The sequence below is a fragment of the Corvus brachyrhynchos genome, unplaced genomic scaffold (genome assembly GCF_000691975.1).
Source record: "Corvus brachyrhynchos isolate BGI_N302 unplaced genomic scaffold, ASM69197v1 scaffold53, whole genome shotgun sequence".
NCBI lineage: Eukaryota > Metazoa > Chordata > Aves > Passeriformes > Corvidae > Corvus > Corvus brachyrhynchos.
The window spans coordinates 2,528,404-2,548,965 of record NW_008237681.1 but is presented as its reverse complement, the minus strand read 5'-3'; the positions used below and the strand labels follow the sequence as shown (position 1 = coordinate 2,548,965).

The 20,562-nt window shown below is 37.1% G+C and overlaps 1 protein-coding gene across 2 annotated transcripts in view; it reads right to left on the bottom strand.

The window, feature by feature from the left end:
* The window catches only part of TOP2B (topoisomerase (DNA) II beta), a 59,153-nt gene that overhangs the window by 18,733 nt on the left and 19,858 nt on the right, over positions 1–20,562 (bottom strand). For both annotated transcript variants that reach the window (XM_017732104.1, XM_017732105.1), the window contains exons 4-18: positions 20,124–20,187; positions 18,751–18,896; positions 18,247–18,344; positions 16,629–16,841; positions 16,376–16,549; positions 11,802–11,903; positions 11,583–11,720; positions 9,875–10,013; positions 6,548–6,705; positions 5,708–5,833; positions 4,914–5,024; positions 4,727–4,832; positions 4,419–4,528; positions 1,926–2,018; positions 1,717–1,831 (exon numbers count right to left, since the gene is read on the bottom strand). In XM_017732104.1, the coding sequence (XP_017587593.1) occupies positions 1,717–1,831; positions 1,926–2,018; positions 4,419–4,528; positions 4,727–4,832; positions 4,914–5,024; positions 5,708–5,833; positions 6,548–6,705; positions 9,875–10,013; positions 11,583–11,720; positions 11,802–11,903; positions 16,376–16,549; positions 16,629–16,841; positions 18,247–18,344; positions 18,751–18,896; positions 20,124–20,187 (1,893 nt within the window). The remainder of the gene's footprint in view (positions 1–1,716; positions 1,832–1,925; positions 2,019–4,418; positions 4,529–4,726; positions 4,833–4,913; positions 5,025–5,707; positions 5,834–6,547; positions 6,706–9,874; positions 10,014–11,582; positions 11,721–11,801; positions 11,904–16,375; positions 16,550–16,628; positions 16,842–18,246; positions 18,345–18,750; positions 18,897–20,123; positions 20,188–20,562) is intronic.

The window sequence follows — 20,562 nt, the reverse complement described above, 5'->3', positions numbered from 1 at the left end:
CTGCTGAACAATTCACATATCCATGCCCAGAATGCGGAGAAACACACACAGGAATTATATATAATATTTGTAATATTATATATATACACCTACATTATGTTACATATATACATAGACACACACAAATACATGAATAGCTATATTCCCCTCTTATTTTCTTACATTTCTGTAGAAACAGTCTACTGCGAGTTCATTCTTTAAGTTTCAGCAAAATCATTCTGCTGTTTCTGAGAAAGCAGTCTGGGTACAGCATGTTGTAAAGAGCAAGGATCTCTTGGAACACACAGCTCTGTAAGTACCCAGGTATGGAAAGAACTAAGTCTGGAGAAGCTGAAACAGAGACTGACGTCCTTTGGTTCCCTAGGCGTGTATCTGCATACCTAACTCAGCTTCATTCTGCATCAAAGCTGGGGATCCATCCTACCAGGAAGCTACTGCCCCTACCCCCTGAACTATCCCCCTCTCTCATCCAAAACACAAACAGCTCTTCCTGTATGAATATTTTAGTGTAAGTCTGTAGTGTCAAGAAGCCTGACCAGCTCCACTATAAAATGTACTGGAAAGTGGAGATAAATGCACTTCCCCCCTCCCTGAAGCCTTTTTTCTGACCGTAGTAAGCTTGTGCACACGGACAATGACATGGACGGGAATTCCTGCTCATGCTGTCTGCGGACAGTTTTACAAACAAAGCTGTAGTGTAGTAAGCTGCTCCTTTTAATGTTTATGCTATTGCAAGGGGGAGGGTTAGTAAGCCTGACTGACAGGAGCCTAGCAAGATTACAGGTCAGTAAACATTAGAGCACTGCCTGTGGTGCAAGACTGAAGAGAGAAAACATTTGCATCTTCATCTGCACTCAGCTGCTGACTTGAATGTTAATTATTATAAGCACTTAAGAGACTTGCTTTCTCTGATGGTATGAGCAGAAACAAAGTGCTTGTACAGCCTAGGGAATAGGTCTGGTTAAGTAACAAGCCTGCACAGCAGCAGCTTAAACTTCCACAGAAGAAACATGGCAATTCCTGAACAGAATTCTTCAGGTTGGAAGAGACCACAGTGGCTCATCTGGTCCAACCTCCCCGAGCAGGATCACCCTAGAGTACACTGCACAGGATATAGTCTCTCTTGAATATATTCAGTGACGGAGATTCCACACCCTCCAGAACATAGAAGTTCTTCCTCATGTTCAGGTGGAACTTCCTGTGCATCAGTGCCTGTCCACTGCCTCTTGTCCTACTGTTTGGCACCACTGAGAAGATCCTGGCTCCATCCTCTTGACACCTCCCCTTTAGTACTTACACACATTGATAAGGTCCCCTCGCAACCATCTCTTGAGACTGAACAGGCCCAGCTCCATCAGCCTTTCCTCATAAGAGAGATAGTCCAGTCCCTTCGTCATCTTCATAACCCTCCACTGAACCTGCCCCAGGAGCTCCATGTCCCTCTTGTCCCAAGAACCCCAGAACTGCACAGACACAGCAGATGTGGCCTCACATCTGAGGGCTGAGTAGAGGGGCAGGATCACCTCCCTTGACCCCCTGGCAATGCTCTTCCTAATGCACCCAGGACACCATTGTTATGATGATATGTTAACAAACACATACATGGAAGTTCTTATGCTCTCTACTTAAATGCAGTGATTCCAACACAAATCACAGCTTTAAAAACCATCAATAAACGGGAATATTCCAACAAATCATAATGAATTATCAGCTTACCATCAACAAGGGAAGGGATAGATCTCTCGTTGTCTGAATTTGAGAAAAGGATCAACTCCTTGTTAATGAAATCATTGTAAGTCAAATGTTTTGTTGCTGTACCATATAAAAATTGCTGAAAAAAACCACATACATTATTCATTCAATACAAAAACTACATTACATTTAAATCTCACCTGGCAGATTTATGACTATTATTTAGTACTCACCTCGGGAAGGCCGTGTAGTCGACGCTGTCGCCTGTCTTCCATGAAATTTGTTAACCATTCTTTTCGGTCATCAATCTTCTTCTTACTGAAGGCCTGGAAAGATTCCAAGTACACTAAAGTATCACCATATAAATGTTTGTGCAAATGTATGTTACTTTAGTCAGAATTTTAAGTATATTGAACTTTCTGATGAAGTATTCACAAAGGCTTATTTGGGCAAGCTAATCCATATAACTAACGATTACATTTAAGGAGCAGTCCCAGTACATGACTTTTCAGACATTTTTGCACAAGGTGTTTTTGAAATGACAGATCTCTCACTGATTGCAATTTAAATTGATATTGCTTTCCTGAAATCTGCACACATTTAGACAAATCTTATCATTCTTCTTCCCCCTCTTCACGTCAGAGTTGTGCTTTGACACATGGGTTTGAAGGTCTTTCCCCACACAGCTTTAAGGTTGGGTTCATCATTCAGACTGAGCTATAATCAGCTCTCATCAAGAAAATCAACTGAAGGTATTAGAAAAAACATCCCGCTCTTGTCCTCTCCATGCCCTCTTTGCTCTGTCAATAACTTGTAGCTGTTCCTGACTGGCCATCCCTAGTCCTCTTATGAAAATTGACAACCTGACAAAATTGACACTGCACAAAAAGCCTAAGCCAGAGTTTGTGCCAGCTGACTGACGGCCTCAGCCTTCATGATGACAAGGCATCACTTTCCAGCAACCACTTATCACTACAAAAGGACACAGGAATGTTCTGACTTTGTGGTGTCACAGAAACAGAGTTTCCCTCCATTGAGTTTCTTCTCCGAAAAGAAGACATAAAAACTGAGTATGTGGTTTAAGCAAGATTTTGACTACTTTGGGGAAATTCTATGAGTTGCTGAGGTATTGCATTTTTTTCTCTGGGAGTAAGATACAGAAACTCCATCATGTCCTGATTTTAACCACTCTCCTGCATGAGAACATGATCATCAGCACCATCTTTTTCAAAGGACTCTGACTGGAGCACTCCAAAGGAGCTCAATGAATAGTTTCAATTCCTTGGAGACACAATGTTGTGTAATAAATATTAAATCTAACTTAGTTTCTGAGAAACGGACTGAGCAATATCACTATGTTTTACATCAGACTGACTTCATTTGTGAACAAACCTTGATAACTCACAACACCAGACATCTGAAAATTTAAGATTACGCTTTTGTAAAAAACATGACTAAATTGTTAGCATTTTCTTCTGGCTCCTTTCAGTTTATCTATACCTTTTCTAGACCACTGAAGTGACAAATGACCAAGAGCTGGATCAGCATAAAAATTATTTCAATAGAATAAAAATAGAATTAATAGAATTAAGAGCTGTTCTCAAATATTTATTCCTAAATATAATAAGGGTATTTTTTCTGTTTCTCCACTTAAAACTGCTATTCTAATACTTCATTTACTAGCAAAGGAGTTCTTCAGAATGCTGAGGAATTTGCTTTGTGAAATAGTTTTTGCTTTCCTAGATTACAGCTATCATGAGGCCTCGCAGGGCCTGTAATCACACACCACCCAGAGGTAAACTTGGGGCTGGGATTACAGTGACCAGCACAGGAAATGCAGGTGGAAGTAGAAGTGAAGTTTCTGTATACAGCTCCAGCACTAGCTGGTAGTTGCTGAGGTGTAACAGAGGTGAACAGCTTCCTCCCAGACTGACAGAATACTATTTACCTAACAGTGAGGATCAGCCATAACTGGCAACATGGCCTCCCTACACCAGCCTGTGTATGGAGGTCTCTTTGCAGAAATAGAGATCAGAATTGTTAGTAAAACCACACATTTTACTGTACCCACAGTATAAGAAAAAAGCTGTTTTGTCTAAGATGAGTATTTTTCCATTTTCCTTTTTTTTCTCTCCTACCCGTTTTTTTCTCTGTAATGTCACCTACAACTAAAATAGCAAATTAAAGTAGATATAAGTTGAAATATTTCTTGAGAAAACAGCTTCATTCCAGACACTTCATACTTTGTCCTTCCACAAGCCTTCTTTGAAACACAAGTATTTTCCTGCACAAAACTATCTACAAAACTTCAAATATGTAGAGCACATGCATGAATACATATATGACACAATGATAGATCTTCAATGAATAAACAATATTTATCTGATCTTACTTGCTCAGAAACAAAATACAGACCCCTAAGCAGATGTGAAACATAATTTGTTTGGGCTCTATTGCCTTACTCTAAGTACTTTTTGTATGTTCTGTCTTTAAAAGAAATTCTGACTGTAACATTTCTTGATATTCACATCACACAAAATTATCAAAGCTAAAAGCAGAGGGTAGAGCTCACTTTGTGGTGTGGATTAAGCTTATTCCAAAATTTAAAACATTTTCCAAAAGACTCTTTCTCTGCCCAAAGTACTTTTTCAGGTACACAAAAAAAACCAAAACAACCCAATGAAAACTAAAACATATCATATGGAAGCACTTCTCTGAGTTCTTACCAGTGTAATGGCAGCATCATCCTCAGGCCCAGCATATCGAAAAAGGATCCGATGTCTTTCCATGTCAGCAAAATATTCTTTTGCTTCTTTAGCAGTGCTGGTACCCAATCCTGTACAATAAACAGAAATAGTTACTCAATGTTCAAAATTTAAGTTTTATTATTTTACCCCTTTTATTTTACTGGGAATATTATAAAATCACTATGTAAGATACTATCATGAAAACAGCCATAAATAAAACTTCACACCACCCATTTATTATCATTATCATTTATTCATAGGGTTCACATATTTGTTTTTAAACAAACCTTTGTAGTATTTAATCTTCCATGCTTTGTGATTTTCCATATGCTTTTTCCACTCATCAAATTCAGGAATACTATAGAACGAAAGTTCTTGCTTATTTTTGCTTGCCTTTGAAAAAACAAACAAACAAAATCAACATTTCTGTTGTGCTGTAAGTAATCCATAAAATCTCAATAACAGAACCCATACCTTCACGATAGGGGTGATGAATTCCTCGAGAAAACCGTGTTTCAACAGTGATGGCCAATTGTGATGAATAAAATTGATCAACAAGCCCTTTATGTGAGATCCATCCTGATCCTGAATCAGAACACGATAACATGAGGCAATCTTACAAAATACCAGATTCCCAAAACCACCAAAAAACCCACTCAGTGGCCTGAATACATCAACACAATGTCTGATGATAGAAAGCATAGAAAGGAACAGTTGGCTTTAATTTGGATTCCAAACTGGACCTGGGTATGAAATAACCACCTGTGAATGTCACTGTCCCTGAGCTATTAATGATCTCTTCCAAGCCAAGTGCATGGTTGCTGTTCAAAGTTTCTCTGCCTGTGGCATGTTTTTGCTGAGAGCTAGACAGCTCTCCCAGACACCAGAGAGCTGAATTTTTGCAGAAAAAAGCCGAACCTGGCCACAGTTCTCACTGGTGGCACGAAGCTTGATAGCTCAATCATGAGATTTTCCAAAAATAATTGCCTACATTCTTGTCTCTACCTGACTTGCTAGCAATACCACCTCATTTATTGTCTACTTTTGTCCTTACTTTCAGCATATTTTTGAATTATCAGTAGTATGTTTTTATTAATACTTCGGCTTCTTGCTATTTTGTGCAGCAAAGATCAGTTGTGCTTTTAGAGCAACCAAAACAATATATATAAATAAATTAATCCCTTAAAGAAATCTCATAACCTATGAAATTGCAGCAAAACACACTGTAAGAAGCTCTGTAGATTAAAACCTGTGAATTTCAGACTTACCTGATCTGTCATGATCATAATTTTTCCATATCTCAAACTTTTCAGAGATTCTGGATCTTCATAGCTTTTCTTGTATTGTAGTCCAACTATTTTGATGATGTTGTTGATTTCTGCATTTTCCATAATCTGTACAAAAGTTATTTTTGCAGCCAGTGTAAAAAGCAGAGGTTCAGAAACATCTCAGTCTTGATTTATAGATACTTTTTCAATGCACCTTGACCTCAACTTTATAAGCTTTTTATTCCCACCCCTTCAAGTCTTTGCACTTGTAATGATTTCTTCTGTTACTTGCAAATTCTCAAGACTGCACCACTCTCTTTCTCTGCTACAGACAGAGCACTTTGGATTGGGAAAGCTGGGAGAAAACTGCAGGTGTAACAAAAAGTCATCTCACAAATGTGCCTTCTTTCTCCACTGTTTTTATGGGCATGTGCAGCACACCTCTTATTACAGACAAATTATGGGTGGCAACAGGAGTAATGGTGATGCGGTAATGCTGCTGGCTGCTGACTCATGTTGTGAGTCCATGAAATCACATGGCAATGGAGAAAATACAAAGTTTTAGGGGTCTTAAGTACTCATGTGAAACGTGAATATGAGTCATAGCAAGATTTCCTTTCACTTGTGAAGAAATGAACTTTATCATCCCAGTACTGCACTACTACAGTTAATATTGAAAGCCTTATCTCAGGCTTCAAAACAGCTGGTACTCTATGAAATCCCAGTCACAAAACTCATGAAAAAATTAAAAATTAAAATATGAAGGTGTAAATCTAGAAATCAAGAATAAACAGGAGGACACCCATTTGTCAGCAGAAGGAGAAGGACAGAACTACATACCTGTTTGTGAGAAGCTTCTCGGACATTGAGAATTTTGCCCCTGAGTGGGAAGACTCCGTATCTGTCTCTACCAATTACACCGAGGCCAGAGACAGCTAAAGATTTGGCCGAGTCTCCTTCTGTTAATATCAACGTGCAGTCCAAGGAATGTTTGCCACCTGCAGGCCAAGAAGAAGTAGAGGGAAGGCAAAAAGCCAGGACGTGTAACTCAAATGAAAGAAATACAGTTTAATTCTTCCTACTCTATAGTTAATCTCCTCTCATCAGTTAATTTAGGTAGGCTGAATTTCTCTTCCTAGGGATGGCCTTCATACCACTAAAATGGCACAGCAATGAGTATCCTTGCTAAGGATACATAGCATACTATGGATTGCTATGGACAAGGAGCAAAACAGGCAAAACGGGATGCAATGGTGGCACATCTTATATAATGGTTGCTACATGTCTGCACAAAAAAGGACAGATTGCTTCTCTACCTTTACCATTGCGTTTTGCTAGCTGCAAATTTCTTATACACATACATTATGCATGCCTGAGTTACATACAGGAGTTATTTCCCATTCTGCATTTTCCCTTTGCTCACAGCATATTTTAAAAAGTAATTTGTTAAATCACACTTTTGTGGGTTCCCTTTTTTATTGTCTATCATCTAAAGCCAGACAACTGTACGAAGAACATGTCAGAAAAGCTCAAACGATGAGAACATTTGCACTTATTATACCTCACAAATTTCTCAAACAGAAAAATAAATCTTTACTAACAGTGTAATTTTGATTCTACAAGACACAGCATCTTGTTGCCTGTGTGCTCAAAACTGGAATGACATTTATGTTCTGCCTATTGCAACTGCAGCAGTGGAATAGACGTTCTAAATAACAAGCAGGTTGAAAAAAGGAACCCACCCTTTTAAAACAGTGCAAATGTTCATTAAGTATTTTTGCTATTTTATCAAGGCCCATGTTAAGAAAGAATCCAAAAAATCTTCAAGCTGGTTGAGTCTCACCTACTGCTAATAAGGAAGTTTTGAATATACTGGCATTTAAAATGTGTGCTGTAATTTGCCTTTATCTGGTAGGTAAAAACCAGCCCATACTTCCTATTACACAGAACTTACATTCAGCATCTTTGGTTTTCTGAATCAAGATGTGTGGCTTAATACAATCTAAGGCAGTTATTCACACTGTCAGTGACTACCTACCAGCAAGGTGGATGCCAAATACTTAGAAAAACACCAGTGTGCTGTTTTAGAATATATAAGAGCCAATATTTTTCATAAATGAACTACAGAAAACACATCTGAACGTCACCCAGGTTGACTTTCTTCTGGAATGGATGCAATCAGTAGCAATTAATTTCACGGAAATACAACATTCCAGGTATTTTGCTGAGCATAGCTCTAAAGAACTCGAAGACAAAACTACATGAACTGACAGGTTCAAAAAATGCTTTTATGCTTCACCTGATTTAGTAATCTAGCTGCTCCCTTACAATCCTATATTCTTAATTTTTGCTTTGATTTCTACTTCTCCTCCAACAAGCCACAGAATTATGTACAGCTGCTCAAGATCACAAGAAAGCAAGAATGACCAGGTATAGGACCCTTTCTTTACAGAGAAGGGGGAAGAAATCTGCAGCAAGTGCATCACTCTAGAGATACACCTTCTCTCCTGTTCTTAAGCAAACTGGCAATGACTAAAACGCTCAGGGATACCAGGGACACAAGAAACCTGTGGATGCTGGACCTCAGCTACAAATTCATTCTTGAAGTAAAGATAAAATCTAAAAACCAGAGGAATAACTAAAGTCAGATGTGTCTGTGGCCAGAGCCTGTTCTCTCCCTGCTGCACTTCCTGTGTCCACCCAGAATGTGCAATGCCTTCAATGTCAGAAATCCAGTATCTTCCAGAATTTCAATAAACCAATACCTGGCTAAGCCTCCTCAGCAGATGAAGAGTTCCCTCAACATGAAACAGTAATTAGGCAGCAGAGAAATACCTGGGTAACAGGCATTTAAGCCATGCAAAGCTTTAGCCCAAATGAATCCCTATATGCCTTCTTAGCTGAGGAAGTTTCAGGATGAAAAGCAATAGAAAATTTTATTAGCTCCCCTGTTAGAGATTCTCCCTTCCCCTCACCCCCAGTCAAAAAAATGAGTAAGAAATTATTTTGAAGCCTGGTCTCCAAAGCAGAGCTAAAAAAACTACGAAGAAAGTGTGTCCAAAATCATTCATTATATCTGCTAGGAGCACTAGGCTTGATATCCATGAAAACATATCATTTCTCCAAGCACACAATCTTTTCAGCAAAAAAAAAATATCAGGGCCATATATCTGAGTAAGGAGTGAAAATTCCACAGGCAAAATACTAGAGTAGATGCAACTATCAACTTTTGAGGCAAAACATGACATCTGAATAAATAAAAAAGTAATTAAATACTGAAGAAACTCCATTAAAAAAATTAATAACCAAGGAACCAACAAGAAAGGGAGGAAAATTAGAAGCATCTTATCATCATCTCATCAAGTCATCTCTGGTTTGGATGCTGAAGCACAAAAAAACCCCCCAAAACAAACAAAAAACCCAACCAAAACCAAGCCTCCTTATCAATCTTACATGCTTTTAGCTACTCAGCCCACCCACCTACTTCATTTCAATTTCCCTACCTTTGCTTAATGTGAGGATGTATTAAAACCCAACTAAAATTAACACAGACCGACAACATTTTGAGCTCTTTAGCCACGTGTGCCCCTCAAATCCTTCCAGAACAACTCCCATCTCATTGCTATTGGCACAAAGACTGCCAGCTGATCCTGATCCCTGTCTGTGCTGAGGAAGCAAGCCAGCAGAGATTGCCAGTTTGCCCTATATTCCCAGACAGGAGCCTAATGGCATTTAAAGTCTAATGAAAAAAGTCTCTTGAACCGTTCCCTCAGGTCTGCACACTACATGATTTACTTCCTACAGCTTCTGACCCTATAAAGATTCTGATCTTTCTACATTAGAAAGGTCAAGAAGACCACTCACCTCCAAAATGGAATACTGGAAACACTATTTAGCAGGAAACCACAGTTAGGAGATTTACACCCTCCCAATACCAACCTAGACTGCCATTTTTGTTCAGTGTTATTAATTCTCTTCCCTAAAGAGGACAGTGTTCCTGATACCAAACTCACCATCACATTTGAATTCTAGCTCCAGGAGGTTTAGAAAACAAGAAAGATTTTTATTAAAAACCACATATGGATAAGAAATAAAAGTCAGGTTTCAAATTGTCATGTCTGTGAAAAATTTATGAAACATTAAAGAAATTAAAATAAGTGCTCTTACCAGCATCATTAGCATCATCCAGTTTCGGAATGCCTTTGATTTTACTGTGTTTCACTGATGAACATTTTTTGTTCAGTTGAGTTTGTGCCTTAAATTTGACCCAATTCAAAATACTCTCTATGATACCACAGTTAGAGGCCTACAAGCAACAAATTAGAATTGTGGATGAGAAAAATAAAGCTTCAGATAGCAGATTTCCTACATCTCAGTTTTGAATCATTAACACTGTTTCTAAAGTCCTCTACATTTTAAAAACTGCAACATATGAAAGGTCAAGGAATTAACACACACCTTACTATTTAGCACTTCATGCATTTACAACCAAAACACAACACAAAAGGAGCTTCCTTTTCCACCAGTTACATAACTGATGGAAAGAGCAAAGGAGGTCTGAGACCTAACAAGAGGTTGTGTAGTTGATGCGCTGAGACATTTTAGGTACTAAGCACTTGTTTCCTGGATTTTGAGAGCAAAAAGAATCTTTACAGGATATTTACAACCATTTAATTTTTCTTTGGAAATGACTGAAAATGGCTGAAAGACAACCAAAACTATTTGAGAATGAGCTTTCTACCAACCACTTGATAATCTGATACTGATTCTAGAAACACATCTGCAACAAAAATAGCATATAGTATATTTTCTAAACTAAAACTGCTTTAGATTTTGTTTCACATCAAAAGAAAACACAGATGGAGTGAAATACTGTGAGCTTTGGCTTTTAATTATCCCCCATAATACAGCATTCATTGTTGAGATTGTGCAGCACATTTAATGCATCTGGAAATCAGTGTTTACTCCTGGGAATATTAGAAACACTATAAATCAAACCTGCTGATGGTAATACAGCATGCATTCATTCTTCAGATTTCGTTATACAAGACTGCTGGGTTATTTTTTTCCCCTCTAAATTCTATAGGAATGTCACCCATAACATAGAATTAGAATAATAAAACACTATACAATCAGTAAAGTTTTGATGCCAGGAGTATTAGCAGTGGCACTGTTCTCCTTACTATTGGAGTTTCATTTTAGGATACTGGTGCTAAATAGGACTTAGTATAAAGAGTTCTGGCTAACAGAATTCTACTTTCTCTTCATTGTATGAAAATGTAGTAGAGGTAAACCCTCTCTGATGTATTTCTACAAATACATTCATTTAGAACAGAAATTCTTAGCCCATCTACAGAAAACTTTTTAAACTTGCTGCTCGACAATAATGATCACCTGGAGTACTACAGGCACCATTTTGCATTTCCTTGATTACTGGAAGAACAAGTAAATGTGACATATCCTCTCCCTCTCTTTTCACTCCAGTGAAACAGGACTGATACCAAAGAGTAAGGTATACAATATTCTCAAGTTCAGAAAAATATTTTAACACAAAAAACATTGGTCAATGACTATGTTTAGATTTTAAGAGTCCAACTCATATCACCCATGTAAATACCAGAATCTCCAACAAACAAGTTGATCAGGTGAAACTCACTTTGAAATCCAGGGCAACAGTCAAAACACAGTCATTGCATCCATTATTAAGACCAGAGAATGAACAGAAGTTCCTTCACCCCATTTCCAGAGTATGCAAATGTCACTGAAGTACATAATGAACTATACCTAATCTTCTGCTACAAAGCACACATATACTTGGTCCAGTGTGTCAATTCCTGATTCACAGAGGAGAAAAAAAAAAAAAGGCTTTACTTACTGCTTTAAAAAATTTCTCAGATAGCTGGCACTTGGACCCAAAACTTTTAGGCTGCAATGTCATGTTTTCCTTTGTCTGGGAATCAAATGATGGATTTTCAATCAAGCAATTAACAAAAACCCATATATGGTTCTTCACCTGTTGAAAACATAGAAACCAATTTACTCAACAAAATTCCCACATTCAACTTTTTCAATATTTTTGTATAAAGTTACTTGCCTGAAATGGTTTGACTGAAACTCCAGCTTTATTCTTCTTTTTCACCACTTCTATCAGTTTGCCCACAACCTGATCCACCACGTAATCAACATGCCTACCACCCTGAATGAGAGAAGAGAAAAAAAAACAAACAATAAACAAAATAGCCATTGAATTTCCTAACAGCTTTTAGCTGCACTAACAAAATTCCTGTAGTCATACTCAAATATAGAAATCCATGCACACTGAGTTGCAGCATAAGATAGAAAAATCTGTTTTAAAGTTTCTCTTCCACATCATTTAGTCTTCATTCAAGTGAGGATGACAGAAGTTAAAACATCAATTACTCAAATGCCTTCCTTTTAAATTTGTAGAGAAAAAGGCCAAAATATTAATAAAATGTTAAAATTCTAGTGGCTGTCATAGGAAGTTCATAATACTTGACTGAAATCTTGTAACAAAAAGTGGAGTGATGCAGGGATATCCCATAAAGTGAAAACATACCAAACTCACCACTCCATATTTTACACAGGTCACCTTTGCTTTAGATAAGTTAGCACCTTACAAAAAATACAGACTAAATACTGGTTCCTGTTCAGACCAGTCTGCATTAGGACAGACAAAATAAAGAACACATGGCTATGGAGACCTTCATCATGAAGTCACAAACAGAAAAATGCTCCTTCTTTAAAGCTGTTTTTAAAACAGAACTGAGAAGGAAAAAAAGCTTTAGATGGGTACGAGGAAGTATAGGATAGATAAGAAATAAGAGAAAACAAAACCAAGAATAAACAGCAGCCAAAAAGAGGAAAACAACTAGCAATCAAACCCCAAAAGTTAGGATTCTACATTTTAAGGCAGTATATGCATCTGAAAAGACTGAAGATGTAAAGAAGTTGAATTGATGGGATAGCAGCTGTGTTCACAGCTTCATGCAGAACACAGAGATTAAAAAAACCAAAAAAACAGAGTAGATAAAACCAAAATGGTTAAGCTAGTAAGTATTATTAGTCATAACCAAACCAGTACTTGCCCCTCAAAGAAACCATCTATGGTTTCTGTCAGTTCCTAGAGTCATCTACTGGAACAGCAACACAAACCATTAGAAGCACCATATAAAGTCTTTTCTCATGGCATTTCTTCTAAAAAATCCAACCAACTAAAAAACCCACATCCAAACCCCAAAAGCTGTCAAAATTAGAACACAACTGTTTTTATCCACATATGGATGACAGAGTTTCAACAGAGAGAGAGTTCAGTTGAAAGCTCATCTATCAATATCCTGCCACTTTAAAGAAAAATAAATCCATTTCTGAACTGTAAAGAAAAGCTCTTACAGCAAAATATCAAATTACACATTTCAAAATCATTCCACACTTGAGTGGCAGTCTTGAAATGCATTTCTTTTACTCATCACATTACTGAAAACTTGTGTTTACGGGAACATCTCAGTATATTTTTGCATTTAAAACTTTAGCGATTTTTAAATTTTGCTAGAAGTAGCATCTGACATATCAAGAAAACCAGCAATTTACCAGTAATTCTTGTTCTTAGGAGACACTAGTTATTACAGCAGTTCCCCATTCCCGAGTCCACTCTTAAGTGCGCAGCTGTGAGTGAGGGATGTTCAGAGCTCAGAGCTGGGGCCCTCCCAACCATTTCACCAGCAGGTGGCAAATGTACCCACTATGGGACCAGAACAGCCTGGAACTGCCCCAGCTGTCAGAACAATTCCATACAAGACACAAAGGCAAAAATACTCTCCGAGTCCAGAGGGCTGCCAAAGATTACTACAACTTTTGAATTATGGGAAAAGAGCGCTAGAACTGCATAACCTTCTTTTTCCAGAAGGTAACGACAGAATCCCAGTCTTGCAAACTTCAGGATGCAAAGGTCTCTAATTAAGTGCTAACAAAAATCTTAAAAATGAAGCTTTGACTGCCTCCTATACACATTCTATTCTTATCATAGCCAACAGTTTCCATCTATTTGGAGGTGAGCCATATTTAAATTCTGTGGACAGATAAATGGTTGATATGGCAGAAAAATTCAGAAGCTAACTATAAATTTGAAGTTTTCATTTAATTAGTTATGCAATTTCAATCGTATTTTCTTTTTCTCTTTTTTTTATTGTATTTATTTTATGAAAATAAATCCAAAATCCACAATAATCCTGAATTTCTTGCTGAACTCCAGCAAATTTTAACAGGTTGGGATTCTCCCTCCATGCAAGTCTACCTTCTAACACTGCAACTGTGTAGGCTCAGCATTTCTGCTAAAATGATTAGTAGTATTACAGTTAACAGTGCCACCATATTAAAGTTATCATTACACTGCTATGTTAATAGCTGAACTTTCTACTACAATTTCTACCACAGGCACTATTTGAAATTCAGAACTTGAGAAGACCACATTTAATCAGTTTACAAGTCTCACTACAGGTTATCTGTACAACTCTCATAGCTGTAAACATTCCTTCAAACGCTGTATCAGAGCTTGAAATTGAAGTCTGTGGTGGTCTACTATGGCAAAATTTTGAATAAATGGGGAGCTGACCAAGGTAACAAATTTACAAGAACTAAACAAGGGAGTTGCACCTCAACATACTGCCTGACCTCCCAAACACCCCTCAAAAAAACCACACCAGCAACCCAAAAAAAAATTGTTTGGAATTTATAGCAAGTTTAAAAAAGGTGGGGGGGAAAGTTATGGCTGGCTGAAATTTATCCAGATGCAGAAACAAAAAGCTTTCAGCAAACAGTGATAATTAATAGCTGGAATGAGCTCCTCACCTGTTAGCAGTTAAGGGGGCAGGCAGCTGAGGCAGCTAATTACTACACATTATGTCCCGTCAGTGGGTAGCTGCACATCAATTGCTAGTGAAAGGGGTTCACCACCCCAAAAATCCCACACCCAGTCACACATGTAAGGCATGGATCATGAGAGTGGGGAAAACTAGAAATTACAACACTTACCTTTGAAGAATAAACAGAACTTTTTTCTGAGCATATTCCAAAAGAATATATAATAACAATGTATGTGTAACTGCATTATGTGAAAATTGATCCAGAAGAGTAAAATTCAAAGTCTTTGGAGTAAGTGTATGCAATATGTTTTACTTAGGAGTCAGGAAGTATTCAGTATTTCCAAACACTTTTTTTAGCCTAGTATCAAGCGTAATGGAGTTTCTCTACATTGCCAGTTTCCTCATAAAAGTATTGTCCGCATCTTTAAGGTCATGCTATTTTTCTTCTTTATGTTGCACAAAGGAGCCTGAACTAAAACAAAGTTGGAACCCTTAAACTACCAGATTTGTCATCCCTAGTTTTGACAAAGTTTTTAATTGCAATGTAGAATATTTACTTAGAAAGTAAATATTCTACAATGAAATGAACTTGCCCTGTTACCACAGAACATTTGTTCAGCTACACTGTGAGAGACTGAAAAGAAGTTACATAATAAAAATTATAGCCCAGCAAACACTGGCTGCACATCACCTAACACCAAGATTAACACTGACATTCCTGTGCACCTGCTAGATTTAAGTGTAACCACTGGTGCTTACAAACCATTTGCGCTAGCATTAGAATTTTCTTCTGACGCTTTCAACAGAGATCTGAGCAAGGACAGGTTTCAAAGCGTCTGATTACCAATTCTTATCTTTCCCATCTTTTGGAAAGCTCACAGTTAAGATTCTCTAGAAACAGTCTCACCAACTACTAGGACTGCTTGTTCTAGTCTTGTTAAATCTAGCTTGTTAGATCTGCTACCTCTAATAACTAGAATGTTCCGTTAGATCTAACAACTAAACTGCCTAGTTGTTGGGTCACTCATCCAGTGCAGTTTGTGAAGAGCAGAAGTGACAAAGACTTTTTTTCACCATGGTGGATCACAGATCCCTAAACCCGGTTCATGCCAAAAGGGCATAAATGAGAGTTATGCTGGTTCATTTCAGGTGATTCCCTTGGTGCCTGACCACCCCCACAATTTGAGAAGCACCGAGCTGTACTTTATTTAGTATGCTGACCACATTGCTGCTTTAGCATAACTTAAGATTTTTCTTTGCTATTATATCACTACTACTACAGTTGCAAAGAAAACCCAGATATCCTTAGGAAGATACACAAATAAAAGAAAATTAATCTCAACACTTCAGGCCAATTTTATACATCAGACAGCCACTTCTCAAGGACACCAAAAGTCATTTTTGCCCTCCAAAACTTGCTACTGGTAGCCTTAAAGGGGTTTGTACATTTTTTTACCTTACTTTCAGAATTATGTCATTACAATGTGTTAAAAAGGAAGAAATAAATCAGTTCCAGTAATTTTCTTCAACACCATGTATGCTCACATAAGACATTGGTATCACTGATAATGATTACTAGCATTGTCAAAACTAGTGCTTATGTAGAAATACTGCTATGAATGTATTTTGATTGCATCCAATTGCTCTGCCAGTTCCTCTCATGCAGAGGATTAGCTCACCTATTTATTTATAGCAACCCAGATTCACTTTTTTATCAAACACCTGACTGGGCACAGCCTCAGCATGCATTTTACCATTTCCATTTTTACCATTTGATCTAACCACTCACCTTTGTGGTAGCTATACTATTTACAAAGCTGATCTGCTGGAACCCTTTTTCACTCAGAGTGAGGCACACATCCCACCGTTCATTCACAACCTCGTGGATGACTTTGAGCGCGACTCCGGTTTCATCCAGCTTGTCCTTAACGTAAAGATCTACGTAGCTGCGGAATCCATTTACCTACAAGCAACAGGTAACAGTCACTACTCTCTGCACCAAATACTCAGCTCACTCAAGATACATCAAGTGATGTTCTTACAGGTAGTTTCTTCCCATTCAACATGACTTTGACTCCTTTGCATGACCCAGCCAAATCATACGCTCGTCTTGTCATGAGGGCCACAATATCCTTATCAAGCTTTTCCATCTTAAATTTAGACAGATCTGGCTGGAATGTAATGCATGTGTAGTCATCACCTTCAAAATGCTTAATCTTGGGCTCAGAGGTCTTCATCATGTTGTTCATCCAAGTCTTTGGAAACAAAACGTTTTAGATGTTAGTTTACAACACATTATCCTCCTCCTTTATTCCCTTTTCCAGCTATGCTAGGATTGCAACAGTTACACAACAAAAAGCTCATGAACTTCTTTAGAAGAAGTTCCTCTGGTAAAACACTACACGAAGTTAGCTGATTTACAAAGATAGGCACAAGCATAGGTGATAGCACATTTTCGGTTTCTGTAAACATACAGGTATTATTACATTGATGGACATGATTCTGATGCAAATGGAGCCTCCCACAGAATTTATTAAACTAGATACAAGTGAGCTGGGATTACAGTCCTTGTACCCATCTGTTTAACTCTTTCAAGCTACTCCCACCTCTACAGAGAGGCTTATTAGTTCCTGTGCAGAGACTCAGTAGTCTCCAAGACACCATTTTGGCGGCCGTGCAGTGTGCCAGAAAACAAACCCCCCCAGCGGGTACAGGCTAAACTCAGGAGTCTTGTATTCCCTCTCTAAGAACATGGGCACATCTGCATGATCAAGCAGAACGTCTGCTCACAGCATACACTGAAGTTCAGTTCTAATAAATTTTCACAAATTTTGAAAATACTGGAAAACATAGCACTTTAAGTTGTAAAGCATTTAGTCATTCTCAAAAAGTACACTCGAACCAATATTAATTTGCCCTTTGGCAGTCAGCAGAAAATATTACATATTTTAAGAGACAGGCATAACAGATTAAATGTATCATTTATGTAGTGATATGACAGCATGACCAGAAATTAATTACTTGTCCAGAAAGTAAGAGAAGAAAGCCACCAGCTGGGAAGGACTGTAAAGCCAAGGAACTTTGGTATCTAATACTGCCAAAGTATTTCAAACTTTTAGAAAGGTGGCCATCTCAAAGCTATATACAGTAGACCGCATTACATTCAGCCCTTGGTCTGTATGCTAACAATGAGCAATGGGTTCAAGTGGGGGGGGTTTACACTTAAGTCCATGTGGGGCTAATTAAATTCATGACATAAACACTGAAAAATCTGTTTCTTAACACAGACAAAATTACACAGATAATTGTTTCCATGTTTGCATAGCTAAGTAGAAAGATTTTTTGACAAATTATACAACAGCAACTTCAAAATGTTTCAACTGAATATATTCCTTTTCACATGTGCACGAACATACTTTAGTTTTAATAGAAATAGAATTTTGGGTTTTTTAGTCACCTAACACTCCAAAGAAAGTGTTATTTTACCCAAAAAGCCTAACACATAGGGATACCAATTTTTACTGACTGAACTAACCTAGCCTGAAAACTCTGCACATCCATTTGAACGAGAAACTATCCAATTCATTAAATAATCCTAAAATATATGTGTTAGATTTTAAATCTGTAACTACAGCAAAGACATTTTGAACACTTCTATACCTGCTTAAAGCTGTGTTTGTATTCCTTGCAAGCAGTTTCAACTGTAAACTTTGTACTAAATATGTTACAAAGTTTTGCACCATAGCCATTGCGTCCACCTGAAAAAAACAACATAGAGTAAAATAGGATCAGTTTAAATTCAGGATAATAAATCATGTCCTAAATTATTAAATTTATTTTTCCCTACATTGCAGGAGCAGAAGTGTTTAAATACTTATATACATTACAATTAAAATATAGAAGTATGTTGTTTGTTACTTGATAATGAGTTGGAGATGTAAAGTTCTGACATTGGAGATGTAAAGTTCTCTGTAAATATTGGTATTAAAAAAGCAAAAGTAAGATATTTCCTTTAAGTCTTTTTACTCTAATAAAGAGCTATAATAATGGTAACTAAGTCATCACCTGTCATGAAACAGAAAGAGAAAAATTAAGGAGGGGAAGCATACTGAAGAGGCACACAATGACTTAACCGAATAAAACAAGCACATTAAATAGTCTTGCCTGTAACTTTTTTCTCATCATCATCATAGTTGCTGGAAGTTAGTAGCTGCCCAAAGATTAAAGCAGGTACATATACTTTTTCCACTTTGTGTTCCACAACTGGTATCCCCTTTCCATTATTCCATATGCTGATAATGTTTGATTCCCTATAAAATAGTGAAGACATTAAGCAAATGAATGCAATCTTGAAAACAGACTTCTGCATACCTGTTTAAATAACTACATAAAAATATAGCAAAAGACCATATTCTTACCACATTTACTTAGAGCTCTAACAATTTTAATTACAAAACACCCCACTCATTTTTGCTTATTAGATGTCTTGGAAGAAGGAGCTTAATTGTCCATACATGACAGTATTCCATACCACAAAAAAACCCCCAAAAATCTGTTTGAAGACCTTTCGTTATCAGCATGATCTGCAACAGGATCCTGAAGCTTAGTGACAGAATTACACTCAAGTTAGAGATGTTGCTTTTAAGGTTTCATTGAAGTCCATCCAGACAAGTTATCATCTGTTTAAAACCGTTATTTCCAAGTTATGATAAACATTGTGACTTATTTTATGTATCAGTGCCAAAATCCATCAATATCTGGCATCATTAATATTTCTAGCTCCAACACAGCATTTTCATTTTCGAGTATTAGAGAGTTCAAAATCAGGACAGGTCAGGCAGATTTACACATTTACCATTTCCCTCCCACACCATGATGAAAGTAGAAAAATCACTTCTCAGAATATTTAGCCTAAAGGTTAGGTCTGAAAACTAGGTTTCTAAATAATTTATTATTCAGTTAAATGTCACTGAAAAGCTACTACTAAAGGAACCTAATCAGCACCTATTTAAATTCAGTACTTATCAGTAAAAATTATCTCTCCAAGTATTCGTTTTCAAAAAACAGTGGTAATGATGTATTTGTAATATGAAGTTTCAGTGTGATACAGATGACTAATTCAAACACAGTCTTATCCTAATGCTAAAGGAGTTAACATAGAAGTTCAAGAGATGCAAAATTGTGTTACAAAACCTGAAAGCTGGTATTTAAGATTTGTGAAGAAACCTGTCTGGCTATAGTTATGCACTGCCAAGCTTTCAATTTATCATAAATTTTATGATCTGCTGGTTTTAAGTTTCATTCAATCAAGCATCGATGAATGGTTCAGGAAAGCAATTATTATAATTTCAGAATGGTAGCACTTACTGTTAACCACTTTTAATTCACCTCTTCATCTTAAAATATGAAGCTAATGGAAATAATTCCATAAATATTCTGTTTTCAATAAATCCAATTTCATTAGTAAAATAATTTGTAAAAATCTAAACTGCAATAGCACTGGCAGGGAAAGCAAATGAAAACATGCTTTTACTTACGGATCAATGGATATTTTAATACAAGTCATATTCTTGTCCCTCTGCTTATTGTCAGCAGCATTTACTATGAAACAAAGTAGCACAAATTAACACTTCATAGGCAATTATTAATCTCTTGGTCTGTAAAACTGATTTTATACATATTCCACCACCAGTTACAATAGTCCAGGTATATTCTTAATCTGGTAGCTCTTTTGATATATTCTGTATCTTACCACTGCAGTCTATAAATATAACCAAGTATCTACAAGAAGGTATTTTTCAACCTTCTTATAATTACTGACTCTATTTTAAGCAGTTAGACTAGGTCAGAAATAAATGGAGAAGTATATTTTGTGAGCTCATAACTGTTCTTAACATACTGAGCACTTCATTCTTCTCCTGTTGTTCTTGTTTGGATATTTATTGCAGCATGTATGTGAAAAACCCTAGAAACTTA